The sequence below is a fragment of the Sordaria macrospora genome, chromosome 5, assembly GCF_033870435.1.
Source record: "Sordaria macrospora chromosome 5, complete sequence".
Classification (NCBI taxonomy): domain Eukaryota; kingdom Fungi; phylum Ascomycota; class Sordariomycetes; order Sordariales; family Sordariaceae; genus Sordaria; species Sordaria macrospora.
The window spans coordinates 3,951,404-3,966,620 of NC_089375.1; the positions used below are offsets into that span (position 1 = coordinate 3,951,404).

At 50.9% G+C, this 15,217-nt stretch overlaps 4 protein-coding genes and 1 non-coding gene across 5 annotated transcripts; 2 read left to right on the forward strand and 3 right to left on the reverse strand.

Annotated features, from left to right (window-relative positions):
• The first annotated feature begins 1,370 nt into the window (after window positions 1–1,370).
• Window positions 1,371–4,278, forward strand: SMAC4_08118 (uncharacterized protein). Its single transcript, XM_066090748.1, has 2 exons — window positions 1,371–3,578; window positions 3,652–4,278. Exons 1-2 carry the CDS (start codon window positions 2,852–2,854, stop codon window positions 4,197–4,199), a joined length of 1,275 nt encoding a protein of 424 aa, XP_065947301.1. The 5' UTR covers window positions 1,371–2,851; the 3' UTR covers window positions 4,200–4,278.
• A 91-nt stretch (window positions 4,279–4,369) lies between these two features.
• Window positions 4,370–6,348, reverse strand: SMAC4_08117 (uncharacterized protein). Its single transcript, XM_003344137.2, has 2 exons — window positions 5,330–6,348; window positions 4,370–5,215 (listed from the first exon to the last, which is right to left on the reverse strand). Exons 1-2 carry the CDS (start codon window positions 6,296–6,298, stop codon window positions 4,397–4,399), a joined length of 1,788 nt encoding a protein of 595 aa, XP_003344185.1. The 5' UTR covers window positions 6,299–6,348; the 3' UTR covers window positions 4,370–4,396.
• Window positions 6,349–6,804: 456 nt separating this feature from the next.
• Window positions 6,805–6,909, forward strand: SMAC4_13857. The gene is made up of 2 exons: window positions 6,805–6,842; window positions 6,874–6,909. It is a non-coding gene; the product is annotated as a tRNA-Met (tRNA).
• Window positions 6,910–10,759: 3,850 nt separating this feature from the next.
• Window positions 10,760–13,715, reverse strand: SMAC4_13858 (uncharacterized protein; the record flags this gene model as incomplete). The annotated part of the gene is made up of 2 exons (XM_066091659.1): window positions 10,760–13,483; window positions 13,539–13,715. The coding sequence occupies 2 exons, from the start codon at window positions 13,713–13,715 to the stop codon at window positions 10,760–10,762; spliced, it is 2,901 nt and encodes a 966-aa protein (XP_065947302.1).
• Window positions 13,716–14,016: 301 nt separating this feature from the next.
• Window positions 14,017–14,343, reverse strand: SMAC4_04874 (uncharacterized protein; the record flags this gene model as incomplete). Its single annotated transcript, XM_066090195.1, has 1 exon — window positions 14,017–14,343. The coding sequence occupies one exon, from the start codon at window positions 14,341–14,343 to the stop codon at window positions 14,017–14,019; it is 327 nt and encodes a 108-aa protein (XP_065947303.1).
• Window positions 14,344–15,217: the final 874 nt, after the last annotated feature.

Sequence of the window (15,217 nt, forward strand, 5' to 3'; positions counted from 1 at the left end):
GACTGCCTCTCTGATATTTTTTGATGCCCGTTATCATCTCAAATCGAGAGGCTGGAGCTGGCCTACTGGCGGTGCGGAGAGATTCCGTAGTGTAGTTTAGCATCCGATTAGATTGACTTCTTTGTCTCACTTGCAAAGGCTGGATTGCAATCGACAGCCTGAGCCTGCCGTAGCACGTGGATACGTGGAGAGTGTGGGACTCTGTCCCATTGGTGGCTGTATGTATGGGTCTAGACCTTGTTCCAAACTCAGTTTTGACTTCACTGAACACACACTGCTCCTGAGCAATGGTCAGCTTGCGGGCTGACTCTGTGTTTCCGGGCAGTATTCTAGCGATGTCGAGACTCCAAACATCGGGTTGAGTCCGAAGACAACTCTGGTCGTGGAAGTGCTGGCAAGGCTTGCGAAGCTAACCCAGGCACAACATCACCCCCTCTTCCTTGCTTGCCACTTGGGCACTTCCTAACGTCGTGAGAAAACTAAAGCAGCATGCTAGACCCGATCGATCACATGTGCTTTTCAGGCTGTAAACCTCGCAAGAGACGGACACTCTTGGGAGTGGGCCTCAGAGTCTTGAGTCGTAGCGCTATTCTGAAGAATTTTCCAGTTCACCGTGTTATCCAGCGCTGCTCTGACATCTGTATCGTGCTTTATGATCTTGGTGTTTTTCACCATTTTGAAGCCAACAGATCTCTTGGTGAAGAGATGATGGTAACTGCGTTGACCGCCAGTACACAACACACAGCGGCCAGGATAATAACCTCGGGTACGGGAGGTTCGGCCCTCAATTTTAGTGCCGGAATGATTCGTGAATGGCGAGTGACATTGTCTTGTTGGTGACAGACTGTCTTCATGATGACCCTAACCCTGATATGTCCATTAGGAGAAGTGTGTGGCTAGTGAAGTGTGTGGCTGGTTGCTTTCCCGTGGCTGAACTGCCCACTCATCCGCGGAGTCATGTGACTTTTCCAGCGTCAAGATGATGCCCAACGTCTGCCGCGGGACTCACGCGAACCTTCAACCATTGAGGCCTTTGTCAAAGACGGTATTTGCGTGATCGTGATCATGAACTCTGGTGTTTTTGTTTGTCAAGTGATGAAAACGGACTTGTTGATGTAAGTGTGCCGTGCCAAGCAATGTTGGACGCGGAACGGAACGTATGACTGCAGGCCAAGTGGCTCGACCCACTAACAGTTCCTTCTCTAACAATAATTGCAGAGCTTAACCGACAGACATGATAGTGACCGCACACTCCTTTCATAAGCGAGCCGTCAAGTGGATTCATAATAACCAATCGCCGCCCAGCTTCAAACTAGCAGCCCACACAAAAGGGCTGGGCTTCCCTTGGGCAAAAGTGAGTTGTGTTCCCCAGGTCTCCTCTCTTCAATTCCCACTCAATTTGCTTCCGTCAATCTCACCCTGGGGCGCCTTTTCCATCTCTTTCATCGACCTCTATTTCATCCCCGCCCGTTTCGTCCTCCCCTTTCCCATGGTGGACTCGGTGACCCACACTTCACCTCCTCCTTCTTCTAATTCTTCCCCTTCTTTTTATTCTCTCTTTGGCACTTCTCCTCCCTCGCACCCCGACCGCAACGCGATGGATCACGACGACGACGAACTCTCCCCAACACAACCATACTCCTTACCAGGGTCAGTGCTTGATGGTACCGGTGCCGTGAGTCCACGCTTGCGTGGATGCATAGCCGGTCCGTTTCTGCTCGTCGACACACTGGAAGTGAGCCTCCCATGACTCGTTCTTGATGGGAAGCTCACAGACAGCTGTGTCGGCTAGCAAGACGGCGGGACTATCATCACCGACACTAGGTTTTCCTTTCTCTCTTCCACCACCTCCCTTCCCTCTCCCTCTCCCATCTCCCCCCTCCACTCCTGGTGCCGTGTGTTCTTGGGCACACGGTCGTCTGTCTCTGCCTGGCAATATCTGGAAGGACGCGTCCCACCAGTCAAGAACCGTAAAATTTTGCCAACTCCTACCCACAGACTAGCCATCTGCTGGAAGGAATGGGGTTCTTGATAGGTGGTGGGCTGAGATGTCTACTTCCGATTGTTGGGAACGCTCCGAAAGTTCAATGCCGTGCTAGAGCGGCAGGTTTTAATCACTACCAAGGCCCCAGTCCCGAGGTCATGTATCTGGCAGGATGCATGGCCGGAGCGCGTCTCCCTGGCGATGTACTGTAGTTCCGTGCCGTACGAGTCGAGAAGCGCTGGATCCGATCAGCAGGTCAACTCCTGGTGGAGGACTGGGTTTTTCTTGATAGGCCGCGAGCAGAGACGATGACTGGCCGTCGCGTTCTCTGTCTTGCTTCCGTTCGTGCGGAACCGTTCGACAGCTACATTGTCACCCGAGAGCGACGGGACTTTCCCTTTTCAGCCCCAGATCTGGTGCCGTGTGTCCGGCAGGGCACTTGGCCGTCCGTCTCAGTCGTGTGATGCTTCTGGAAGTAGGTGGAACTCGGGTCGAGAAGCCATAAAAACTTGCCAACTCCTACCCAGCAGGTTAGCCCACTTGCTGGAAGGAATGGGGCTTCTTCGATAGGCCGTGGATGCAGATGCTGGTGGCTGTGGCACTCTTCCACCTCCGTCTGGGGGAACTGATGGACAGTTGCGTCGCTACGGGTGAGCGGCAAATCTGCCCCCTTTGTCTCCCCCACACAATTTGTAACATGTACGCAAAAGAAATACCAGGATATTAGGCCTAACCGAGCTTTTGATCGACAGTACGCCGGAGGTGAGTGGAATCAACAATGACAACCTTGGTGGCGAGCTGACCGATAGTCTCGTCAACCACGATGATGACGATATTCTGCTTTCGCTCGATTCAAGCGACAATGAAATGCACTGCAGAATCGACAAGACCAACTGGACCGGAGTGACCGTGTGGGAGGATGCAGACCATCATATGGAACACACATCAGATCTCCGTATGGACATGCTGGTCGATACTTCGGATCAACGAGCTCTCTTCGTGCTACAGAACTTCATATACATCAAAGGCAGCATCAGCTCAGTCCCTCTTTATTTGTTCATCTACCCCGAGGGCATTCACTCAATCGAGTTTGACGATTGCACCCGTCCACCAACGCTTGGGATGGAGGACAGATCTAACAACTTCATTCGTCTGCGCTTCACCCTGTCACAGCCGCCTACTCTCGTGTTTGCGAAAGATCGCCCTCTTGAACCGAAAAACAAATCTCTTGGTCGGCTTGACGTTATGAAGGCCCTCGCTGCAGTTCAAGTTTTCGACTTCTACCTAGACAAGTTTCGCCTTGTGCCGGAAATGCGGGAGCAGTTAGCATTGCTTCCGTCAATCTTCTCGTCGACTCGTGCCCGTGATCGACCCAAGACAGATGCGCGACGAGCTGGTCTTCAGAGGCTGTATGCCGGTGCCGGTGGCCATATACTCGACATCGGTATTGGACTTCCCGCATTCAACACGAGCGTCAGCAAAGCCGCAAACTCGCAACCTGTGCAGCAAACGATAGAAGAAGAAGTGGTGGCACCGACATACACCAAGTATGGCTCTCTTCAGAGTCCAGCGCAAGTGATAATAACTCCGTCCGGTACGTCCTCATGCCCTCTACGCTCACTCGCATCATTATCTCACTTGGCCACTAACACATTCCTGCCTTTCAGTCCGCAAACGTCGACGAACAAGTGAATCCCTGTCTCCCTCCACTCCCGATAACAAGCGCATCTTCACTGCCTTCGCTCAACTGGCCAAGAGCCACGCGGAGCTGCAAAATCGCGTCGTACACCTTGAGAAGATGCTCGCCGACTCTGCTCGCTGCGATCACACCCCGTGCCGCTACGACTCAGAGGAAGCGGCGCACATCATCGGCCATGTGAACGATAAAATCGACAATGACATGCTTGATGTGAAAATCGAGTTGGAGGACCAAGTTCTTGCCGAGACACAGCAGGTTATGGTGGAGAAGACGGAGGAACAGCAGTCGCAGCTGTGGAACGATATGCGAGAGGGATTGATGGACGAGATGCGGCAGGAGATCAAGGAAGAGCTGATGGCGGAGCTGCGACAGGACCTGGTGGCAGAGGTGAAAATGGAGCTGTTCAAGGATATGGCGCAAGCGATGATGAGGGCGGCGTGCGATGACGATGCAAAATCTGCGAAGGTTGGGACTGGCTTGTCGCAGAGCACACAGAGTACGGATTCTACACAATGAGGCAAGCCATCGGCTGGCCCGATATCCTCATCTTACGGTATCACTACATGAATGAAAATCCTCTCTTCGCCTCCTAAAAGCTACCTTGACGGGTTCAAGGCTAACGTCCCGCTCCCATGTGCTTGCATGTTTATGATGACAGTTCAATGTCACCAGTGGCATGTTCGATACCGCCTCAAAGCAGTAAGGTATCTAATCTATTTACCATCCTTCCTCCACAAATCCCTCCAAAATTCCCTAAACCCATACTTTGGCTCTCTCCTCTCATACACCCTCTGGCTCCCACCATCACCCGTAAACCTTCCCAAAATCCCATCCTGCTTCCTAAACGCCATCGTATCAGCGATATTGGTCCCAGCCGGCCTCGTCGCTCTGTCTCTGATCGTCTGCGCAACTAACGGCGCCATGTCCGCGAAACAATTGTTTAGTTCCCGCTCCAAAGAGAAATAAGGCTTCTTGGCTAGCTCCGGAGCCATCAAGTTGTAGGAACGCGTGATGGTGTTTAGGTTCGTGATGGAGAGCTCGAGGAAGGAACGCTCGGAGGATTCCCAAGTGGGGTCGCGGAAGGGTTTGGTGAAGGAGATATCTGGTTCTTGTTGGGTCTTTGGTGTTGGTGATGGTGTTTCGTCAGCCGTCGTTGTCGTTGTCGTTGCTGACTCATGATTCCCAGAAGTAGCAGCAGAAGTAGAAGTAGCAGATAAAGAAACACCCGGCGTCTGCTGCCGGATCTTAACCATGACCGGGTCCTCCGTCGAGTTCGTCGGTACAGATATCTGATCGACGTTTCGTCGTCGGGGGTTATGAATCTCTTCGGCGCGGGCGTACTCGTTGGCTCTCCGGATTTGGTCTTCCAAGGAACCGCCGCGACTGGATATCGTCCTCGCGACATGTCGTAACCAGTCGTTTCGTAAACGCTTGCGGAAGGACTCAGCGGTTTTGATGAGTTCTTGCTGTTTCTCGATCCAAGGGGGGACGATTTCTTGGCGTTTGATCATTTTGTTCATTATGTATTCGGTCTGTTTTTTACCAGGGCTATCAGTCACGGCGCTTACTCGTACTCGTCGTAGAAGCAACAGGAGCAACAGGAGCAACAGGAGCAAAGAAGTAGTAGTAGAAGAATAAAAACTCACAGTATCAATAAAAGGATTATCAGCCCTCGCATCCCTCTCCACGCCCACGCCCCTCGGAATATTCTTAAACTGGCCCCTCGCAATCGCGTTCTCAATGCGTTCATTCGCCAGCGCCGCCAGTCCCGAAACCGTATTCGGCATCGCCCTCGCAATCGGTGTGAACCGCTCTCTAAACTCCCTCCGTAACTCCTCCCTCTCCTCCTCCGTCAATCCCATCGTATCAGCCTTGGGTAACTCCAAGTCCACATACGCAGCCGCCTTCTCTCTCGCGCTGGCTACCCTTCTCCCCGCGCTCATTTGTGGGGCGCGTTGAATCCGCATATCCACCACCGGACTAGGAATCTTTGGTTTACCCCGCGCTTCGCGCGAAAGAGGTTTGTGCGCGTCGTTTAACATCCTCAACACCGCGTCTTCTGTTGACTCCTCACCTGTCCACGCTTGGGAAGAAGCGATGCTTCGTGTTCCCTGCCCTGCTGATGACGGGGTGCGTGACTGGCCGGAAGAAGTGAGGCCGGCTTCAGAGAGCGCGGAGGCGTGCTCGGAGGCGAATTTTGCGGAGGCAACTTTGGCGAGGAGCCGGTTGCGCAGGTCTTCGTCGAAACCGGCTTCTTCGATCGCGCGGAGGCCGGCGCGGCCGCCCGTTAGGAGGGCATCTTCTGTTGCTTGGGCGAGGCGGCGGGTCATGGGGCCTGGTTCTTTTTCGTCGGGGTTGGCAGAGGAGGAGGTTTCGTTTCTGGGCGGGTTGGTGGTAGCATTTTGGGATTCGTTGGGCTTGGACTCGGGAGTTGGGTCGTGGCTTGTCTTGTTGTTTGTTTCGGGTTTGGACTTGAACGAGATATCGGCAGCTAAGCACACGCGCGAGGATTGTGATAACGTTCGTGCTGAGAGGGTCGAGGAAATCGGGTTACTGGCGGTTGTGCGCTGCACGGCGCGGAGTGAGCAAGTACAGAGCATGGGGTTGAAGCTCATTGCGGGGGCACCTAGGGCGGGGATTCAAGGGAACGAAGGGTATAGTACCGAAAGAAGCGAAAGGGAAAAAGACAGAAAGGAAGAAGGACGAAGAAGAAGATGAAACAAAAACTTGAGGTTGTACGTATCGTATCAAGAGGCAACATTCGCGGTTTGCTTATCGGAATGGGAGGCGATCTCCAGGGGACTTTCCGGGCGGGTCGATGACGAACTGCACGATAAGGCACAGTAATCGCGACAGTGCAGCGGCGGGCAGTTGTAACAACCGCGGCACGCAGCGCTTAGAAGTTTGGGAATGCCCTCGTTCAGGTTTTCTAATTGTTTGGGTGTCTTGATTTCAAACCTGGATTGATCAAGAGTGTCGATTCAGAAGGGGACCGTTTTGGAATCAGAACAGTTCTTTTCTTTAATTCCCATGTTTGCATCATCTCAAGCCTTCGGTGGCCTTGTGTAAACTATCGTGTGTTTGTTATGAGGTCTTTGTTCCGAATGTATCTTCAACAAAAGGGACCTTGGCGCAGTTGGCTAGCGCGCAGGTCTCATACTACAGTATGATCTGGTTTAACATCAGAGTAATCCTGAGGTCGGGAGTTCGAGCCTCCCAGGTCCCAATTGCTTTTGCATTTTTTCACCGTTTGACATCCCGAATCCTTGTTTTGACGCCGGGATGGATGTCAAGGTTTCTATTTACCTTTTTGTTTTTCTTCTGGTTTTGGTTGCTTAGCTCCCCTTTGGGTTTGCCGCAATTCGTTTGGATACCTTCGTGATATGCCGAAGCGGTCAAACATCACGAAGGCTTGTATCGTGTATGCAATCTCAGATGCATTTTGAAATTCCCAAGATGAATTGTCGAAGACATTTCCGAGTACATTCAATTTCTAACAAGATTTGATCTACCACATCAAACATGTGTTCTATGCTCCGTTGCAATTGTCTCAGTCTCAAGACACTTCATACCCAAGATTAAAAACTTGCAAACCTGACAACAAGATTAGTCCCCCATACCCATCCTGTCAACCTTGACACCTCCCTGCCTCAACCAGCGTAAACTCTTGCGTCGGTGGATTCGTCCACATGAACTCGCCCTCCATCATACCATACATATACGCTTCCCCCACGAGCTCGTAGTGTCCTCGTCCTCCTCCGTCTTTGACCGGACGCCGATCGTATAATCTTCCGTCGCTTTGGCCATTTAAGGGGAGAGTTCACAGCCGGGGTGGGCGGGGATGGAGGTGGGACGAGGACGGATCCGTCCGGTCCGGTTATAGTGCGCGTGGATGTGCCCACGATGCCCGTGACCGTGGTGATGGTGAGGCCTGTGGCTCCCGTGCCCGTGGTCTTTGTGACAATCTGGGATTGCTGGGCTGGCGCTTCAGGTGTAACCTTTCTTGTTGTTGTTGTTGTTGTTGTTATTTTTAACGTCTACTTCCGCCTCCCGTAGGGCATGAGACGTGCCGCACCGGTGAGTCTAGCATACAAAATTAAGAGCAATGCCCTAACTGTCCACCAAAACCATTAATCCGAGGGCAAACCGAGGCCTATTGCTAGTGTAAATCATGTGTTGCCCATAGCGTAAGCGTGGCCCAACACTTATAATCGAATCGCCCAGTGGGCGAGCCGCCAGTATATGACGGAACCCACAAGCTTTTCCTTGTCGATACAAGAAGCATCATAATACTGGGCGGCAATCACGAACAAGGCCATCCAATTGCCGTCACCGGCGCTCTTATCCGGGCTCTTTAGAGGTTGCAAATGCGAGTGTGATATATAATATGGCGTCGTCTACCTTGACCATTACAGTGCTGGCGGGTTCGGAAGTCTAACCATCCGGAATTTGACGTCGGGGGAGCAAGTCTTTACCCCGGTAGGTCCAGTCTTGAACTAGTGTCCAGATAGAACGTACTGGACAGAGGGATCAAGGAAAGGAAGACCCGGAGGGCAATTTTGTTGCGAAACTTTTCTTCAGGCTCGAATGCTTGGTGTTAAATCGAACTGGTTTGGGTCAGATGTCAGGGGCTTGGGACACCTGCAATGTCGGCCCTACCGACAATAATAAACGCCATCGGTATTCAATATATCAAGGTGACCTTTGTCTGAAATCGTCCGAGCAAATGTCATAGTTTTGTCTTCGAGGCCATCCGCAAAACTCCAGCCAGATGTGGGAATATCCAGTTTTCGACTCAGACGACGACCGGATTGGTATGGATGGACTTTCCTTCCGTGGGCAAGGAGTCATGCCCAGTCATGCTCCTGGATGGTGTGGCCGTGTGTTTAACGGGACTGAAGCTCGTTCAGCCAATCGATTCTCTATAAAGGGGCGGTGTGACGAACGGCAGTCTGATCTGCCTAAGTGGGATAGCTGAAGGTAAACACTATCAGAAGACGTTCGGTGAAGCTAAATAGTTCACAACAAGTATGCTCGTGTTGATACTAGTCTCGGTGATAATGATCAATTGACTACTGTCGAACTATCTGACAATCTGAGTTCTCCCGTAGTCCCTTTATACCTGCTCGCCCTCTGCGAGATATCTGTCTCCGGATGCTCTTGTCGGGCCCCATAGGTCTATCTAATGTGTGGTGGCTCACGGGTGAGCCCTTCGTACTGGTGAGCCCGTGCGTGCGCCTTCCTGATCCGTTGGTCCTGTAGGGTAACACGGCCTTGCCCGTTTGGGTCTTGTTGTGCTACCAGTGCTGTGGTTGGCCCGTTGTGTCCTCATAAGTTCGTAACACGTAGCTGATTTGAAGTAATAAAGGTCAACGCCGTTGGAGGAAAACCTCAAGGGGAGAAACCCCCAAAATTGGTCCGCCATCCTCCCTTAGTTGAAAAGGAGATAGTCAATGTGGTTGTCGATATCATTGAGGATCGAAGAAGATATAGCGATTAGAATGCGGCCCAGCCGTTTTGGGTCCGGCAAGCGGCGTCCTAAGGCAGAGTTTTCGAGGTGGTTGTTATTCGATGCAGCTTGTGCCCAGTGAATGATACTATTCCGGCGCCCTTTTATCTTCCCCGAGTAGTAGATATTGTTGAAGAGCTCAGCTTCGAGAGCTACCAGCGTTGTCGTAGACGGAGGTCAACTCTCCAGAATCCCTCCACCGAAGGTCAAAATAGTGGATTAAGCTATTGATAGCCCTAAGGCACCCAAAGGCGCTAAAAAATGGTAATTCTTGGCTGGGCCGCTAACAACCGACTAACAGCGGGTGCCAAGAAAGAATTATTTGTGGGAGAGTTACAGGCGCCAGCTTTATGACAAAAGGGAAGAGTCAACTTGTAATTTTTTCAACTTGATACTTCTTTAATGCGGGTTCTCGCACAGCGAGGCCTACTTTTTGTCACGGCACGTAGGTCTCGAGGGTAGTGCGCACGGATAACCTAACGAATGTAATAAATAATTAACTATGAAAAGTAAAAGGGAAGAAGAGGAAGTGCGAGTCTAGCTGGCACGACTAAATACAAGAATGAAATGAGAAGTGGGTCCGATAGGTAAATGCAACAAATGAGGCATGTAGATAATGCAGCTAATCAAAAGACATGGCGCTAAGCCATAACACTTTCCTTATTTCTCCAGTCTTGCAAATTCACGATTGTTTGCCGTATGTTAACTGTGACAAGGGCTGTATTCAGGGCTTGGAACAGTAGTTCAATTCGGCTAATAAACTACTTTAGTCTCGAAGGCCTTGTTAATCCTCTCAACCTCCAGGGGACGGCTGGGCTTCAAGGCCTTCTTATACCAAAGAGAAATGGTACGTACTAGGGTACGTACCGGTCCTTGTCGCCTGAGGCTCCAAAGCATTTATCTAGCGACCTGTATATATGTGGATCTTTCTGAATGCCTTCATCTATTCTCCTTCTTTCTTCTGGCGCCGGCCTTTGCCTGGGCGTCCTGCTTCTGCTTGGTTAGCGTAATTGCTTTTATGATCATAGGATGGCTTTGTGATGATGTTTAGCATCGTCAGCAGTTTTGGAGTTGGATCGTTTAGCCTGGTGGCGTTGCAGAAGTTCAGGTAAGCCGTGCATGTTGGCCAAATAGTCTGGCCGAGGCAAGGCTGGCATTGTATGGCGAGGTTGGATTGATGTCAAGCATTTGGGGCTCTATTGAACTTCAAACTCAGGAGTGTGAGCAATGTCCGTGTAACATCAACCCCACATTCACGACATAATATCGACTGTCTAGGACCCAAAAAGGTCAACCAAAAGCTTGAGCACAGAGCAAGGCATGGTTGCTAGAGCCCTACGCACCTGCCAGAACATATGAGAAGGTTCCATCACTTTTAACTACTGCGAATACACACTGTGTAATATTGCCATTACAATCTCTCCAACGTTGCTGTTAAAATATATGACGACCAGGGGGACTCCCAATACAATAAGAAGCAATAGGAAGTAAACCAAGATGAATTATTACAGGGAAAATAATTGCAAAAGGCTAACTCAAAAGTAGAATTATCCTCCAAGCCTGCCTCTTAGGATGCAAGGCTGAGCAGCTTAACAACCGCTTTATGCTTATACTGTACCGCCATATGCAGCGCTGTCCGTCCATCTTTATCCTTAGCACCTGCATCAACCTTGCCTGTATCGAGAAGCAGCTTAACAACTGCCTCATGCCCATACCGTACCGCCATATGCAGCGCTGTCTGTCCATTCTTATCCTTAAGATCTGCGTCAACCTTGCCAGCATCGAGAAGCAGCTTAACAACCGCCTCATGCCCATTTTTTGCCGCCACATGCAGCGCTGTCTGTTCATACCACCGGTCCTGAGCATCCGCGTCAACTCTGCCAGTATCAAGAAGTAGCTGAAAGACTACCTCGTGCCCAGTCATCGCCGCTCGATGCAGCGCTGTCCATCCATTCTTATCCTTAGCACCTGTATCAACCTTGCCGGTATTGAGAAGCAGCTTAACAACTGCCTCATGCCTATACCTTGCCGCCATATGCAGTGCTGTCTGTCCAAGCGTATCCTTAGGATCTGGGTCAACTTTGCCAGTATCGAGAAGCAGCTTAACAACTGCCTTATGCCCCTTCTCTGCCGCCATATACAGCGCTGTCGATTCATACCGGTCTTTAAGATCTGCGTCAACTTTGCCGGTATCGAGAAGCAGCTTAACAACCGCCTCATGCCCCTCCTCTGCCGCCATATGCAGCGCTGTCGATTCATACCGGTCTTTAAGATCTGCGTCAACCTTGCCGGTATCGAGAAGCAGCTTAACAACCGCCTCATGCCCCTTCTCTGCCGCCTTATGCAGCGCTGTCCGTCCATCCTTATCCTTAGGATCTGCGTCAACTTTGCCGGTATCGAGAAGCAGCTGAACAACTGCCTCACGCCCATTCTCTGCCGCCTTATGCAGCGCTGTCTGTCCATTCTTATCCTTAGGATCTGCGTCAACTTTGCCGGTATCGAGAAGCAGCTGAACAACTGCCTTATGCCCATTCCCTGCCGCCATATGCAGCGCTGTCCGTCCATCCTTATCCTTAGCACCTGCGTCAACCTTGCCGGTATCGAGAAGCAGCTTAACAACCGCCTCATGCCCCTCCTCTGCCGCCATATGCAGCGCTGTCCGTCCATCTTTATCCTTAGCACCTGCGTCAACCTTGCCGGTATCGAGAAGCAGCTTAACAACTGCCTCACGCCCATACCGTACCGCCATATGCAGCGCTGTCTGTCCATTCTTATCCTTAAGATCTGCGTCAACCTTGCCAGCATCGAGAAGCAGCTTAACAACTGCCTCACGCCCATTCTCTGCCGCCACATGCAGCGCTGTCTGTTCATACCACCGGTCCTGAGCATCCGCGTCAACTCTGCCAGTATCAAGAAGTAGCTGAACGACTACCTCGTGCCCAGTCATCGCCGCTCGATGCAGCGCTGTCCATCCATCCTCATCCTTAGCACCTGTGTCAACCTTGCCAGTATCGAGAAGCATCTTAACGATCGCTTTATAGTCTTTTTGCGCCGCAAGCCACACCGCCGTCCATAGCTTCTCCCTATGCAAGTCGACCTTGCCGGTGTCGAGAAGCAATTTTACGACCGTCTCATGCCCGTTTCCTGCTGCCAAGCATAGAAGCGTCCATTGGCCCTTGTCCTCAATAAGTTGATTTACCATTGTATCCTTTGCGTCTTCTTTTTCTGAGTCCTCGGAACCTAGGCAAGTCTTTTTTAGGTTGTTCATGCTCCCCAATACCCTCTCAAGAACCGCCGTTTCTTCCCGAAGATTCCTTACTGCAACTCCAAACTGTTTCACCTCTTGTAATACCAATCTGACATTCCGTATCCTAGTCGCCGCATTTCGACAACCTTCCAACCCTGTCTTTGAATGCTTTGGAATGTTCGCAAAGTAGTTGTGGTTGTTTTTATCTTGCTGCTTGTTTGGATCTATATCCCAATCCCAGACAAGTAGAAAATTGTGTGGAAAGACTGTTATCGATTGTAAAAGTTCTGAGCACTTGATATCTCCGGTCGTAGCTTGTGAATCGCCTACTGGGGAAACGGCAATCATTATAACCGCCCAGTGATTGTTGTATGGCCTGAGGATCGTAGGTCTCGACACTCCTTGAAGAAGGCAGATGATATCTCCTTTTTGGACGGATTTTACCGTAGTCGGGACGGTCCAGCAAAAGCCCCATGCTTCCTTCACGCAAGTATAGCTGGGGGCATTCCTCCAAGTAATGACCACATCTTGTCTGTCTTCCCAAATAGCATTTCTCGTGACCGAGGACACTTCGCCAAGAATGCAGCCCTTGCCCTCAATGACGGCAATCTCCTCATCGTCCGAAAGGTCTATAGAGACCAGTTCAGATAAGAGGAAGTGGGTGAGTTTGTTGAAGAGTTGTTTCCACGAAATGTTGTAGTCGGCGAATAATCCCGCTGCGGTTGGATTATCAGAGCTCATACCGAGTAAGGCATATACTTTATCGAGACGATCCGTAGCTTCGCGGGTGTGGTACATCTCTATCAATTCGCCTAGAGGGCGTATGTTGAGAGAAAAGTTGTCTGACTGATTGGTCGCGTATTTGGGCCGGAAGATTGCGCCTCTTATGAGGTAGGTTACCGAAAGGATTCGAGCCCGCAAGTCTCCGGGGAGTTCATTCGGCAGGTTCAATACATCTAGGCCTAAGCAGAATGCAGATCCGTCAACCTCAGCAGAACCACACTTGATCAGGATATGGCGAGCCGCGGCAACTTCCTGAAGTACCTGCATCAATCTGTCAGTTTCCTTAGTCATAATACTTTGACATCGGTTCCCTTACCCAGATGCGCTGAAACCACGATCGTTCAAGCAGTGTAAGGATTCCTGCTTTATCGTCTAATCGTCTTTTAGAGAGCTCGGCTGCGATGCGTATTTTTTCGAGCGCTTGGTCGCTACCGGCTGCCTCCTTTCCAAGCCAAACAATTACGCGACTTGCTTTAGCGTAGATCTTCGCCATCGATTGAACTTGGTGTCCTTTTTCTTCGTTGTCTCCTTGGTTGATGCAAATAGCATCTATCCATATAGTTCGTTGAATGGAGTGATCTCGAAGATGTAACAGCGCTGCGTAAAGGTTTTTCCCGACAGCCAAGTTGCGCCCGTTTATAAAGATGGAATAAGGCTTGGCTTTGGAGCCCCATACGTAGGATAAGGCCTCGTACGGACGAGTGCCTTTTGAGTCTAATGTGGTGCAGAAGAGCTCACAGTGCATTGCGGCGTCTTCGTTTTCAGACGGCAATAGTTGAAGCAAGCGAATATGGCTACGTGATATGGGAAAGTTGTAATATAGATTCTTTATAGGTATTAGCGTGATTCTGAAATGCTGTAGGGGGGGAAAGAAATAAGCCTACTTCCACCTGCTTCGGGCTTTGGACGCACACGGATAAGCTAGTGGTGGTGTTATCCACGCCGGCGGACGTTTCTGTATCGGCAGAACCGGTAGCTGGAGCGGCTGGGAACCCGGGGGCAGGCATACGAGTAGCGGACATAGAGGTGGCGGCGGGGATTTGTTGCAGAGGTGCAGGGCGAGACTGTTCTTGGCCCTTATCGTCTTCCCAGCCTTCCGTATTGTGCAGTCGTTGAGACATCGTAGCTTTGGAGAACGAAGGCCTTGAGCGAGGCAACGGAGATGAGGCACTCGAGGACGATCTTGTTGCCTGGAGGCAGCGGATGCTATAACGTTGACAATCAATGGATTGAGTCTGTAAAAATGCTGGAGAATCCTCTATCCTGCCCCCAAGGACAAACTAAAAAGAAACTAGAGCACTATGTTTTCTCAAGGCTATGGTGGAGCATGAGGCGTCGTGTTGAGTCTGTTTCTGTTTCACCATGTCAGGCGTAGGATGGCTGGCGGCTCCCTCCTAGCTACACGCCAATGGCCCAAACGACATTTCTTCTTAGAAGCGGGGCATTCTGAACCCAGAGACTTCAGGGCGCCAATCAATAAACTCGACTTGGGCGAGGCCGTGGCTTTCTGTTACGGGGTCTACAGGGTTGGTGTTACGAACTTGAGCTAGTACACGGGCCGACCAAAGCCATCGGGTTATACAGCCACGCCAAGACCGGACAAATGTAACCCCAAACGGGGATTAGACCAGAAGGTGCAGGCCGACCAAAGGTGCTCACTGGAAAGCAGCTGCTCACCAGGGAACAGGACACACGGCGACAGACATTTAGGGTATAAAGGACGACTGGAGAACTCAGACTGTTAGATAGTTCTGCAGTAGTCAACAGACTATTATCACTGAAACTAGTATAACGCTGCTATACTTGTTGTGAACCTTTTGGCTTCACCTAACGTCTTCTCATAGTCTTCACCTTCAGCTATCCCATTTAGGCAGATCAGACTGCCGTTTGTCACACGGAGTCAAGGTCGAGATCATCATCCTTCTCCTCGCTGCTCATCCGATCAAGTTCATTTTGCAACAATTCCATGAGCTTCTCCTAAGTATTATCAAAGAC

What these genes read in the sequence shown, in the direction of transcription:
- SMAC4_08117 (XM_003344137.2), bottom strand. Translation starts at nt 6,298, where the DNA reads ATGAGCTTCAACCCCATGCTCTGTACTTGCTCACTCCGCGCCGTGCAG. An exon ending in ATAATCCTTTTATTGATACT is followed by an intron (nt 5,216 to 5,329) that starts GTGAGTTTTTAT and finishes GGTAAAAAACAG; the next exon opens with ACCGAATACATAATGAACAA.
- SMAC4_08118 (XM_066090748.1), top strand. Translation starts at nt 2,852, where the DNA reads ATGCACTGCAGAATCGACAAGACCAACTGGACCGGAGTGACCGTGTGG. An exon ending in AGTGATAATAACTCCGTCCG is followed by an intron (nt 3,579 to 3,651) that starts GTACGTCCTCAT and finishes CCTGCCTTTCAG; the next exon opens with TCCGCAAACGTCGACGAACA.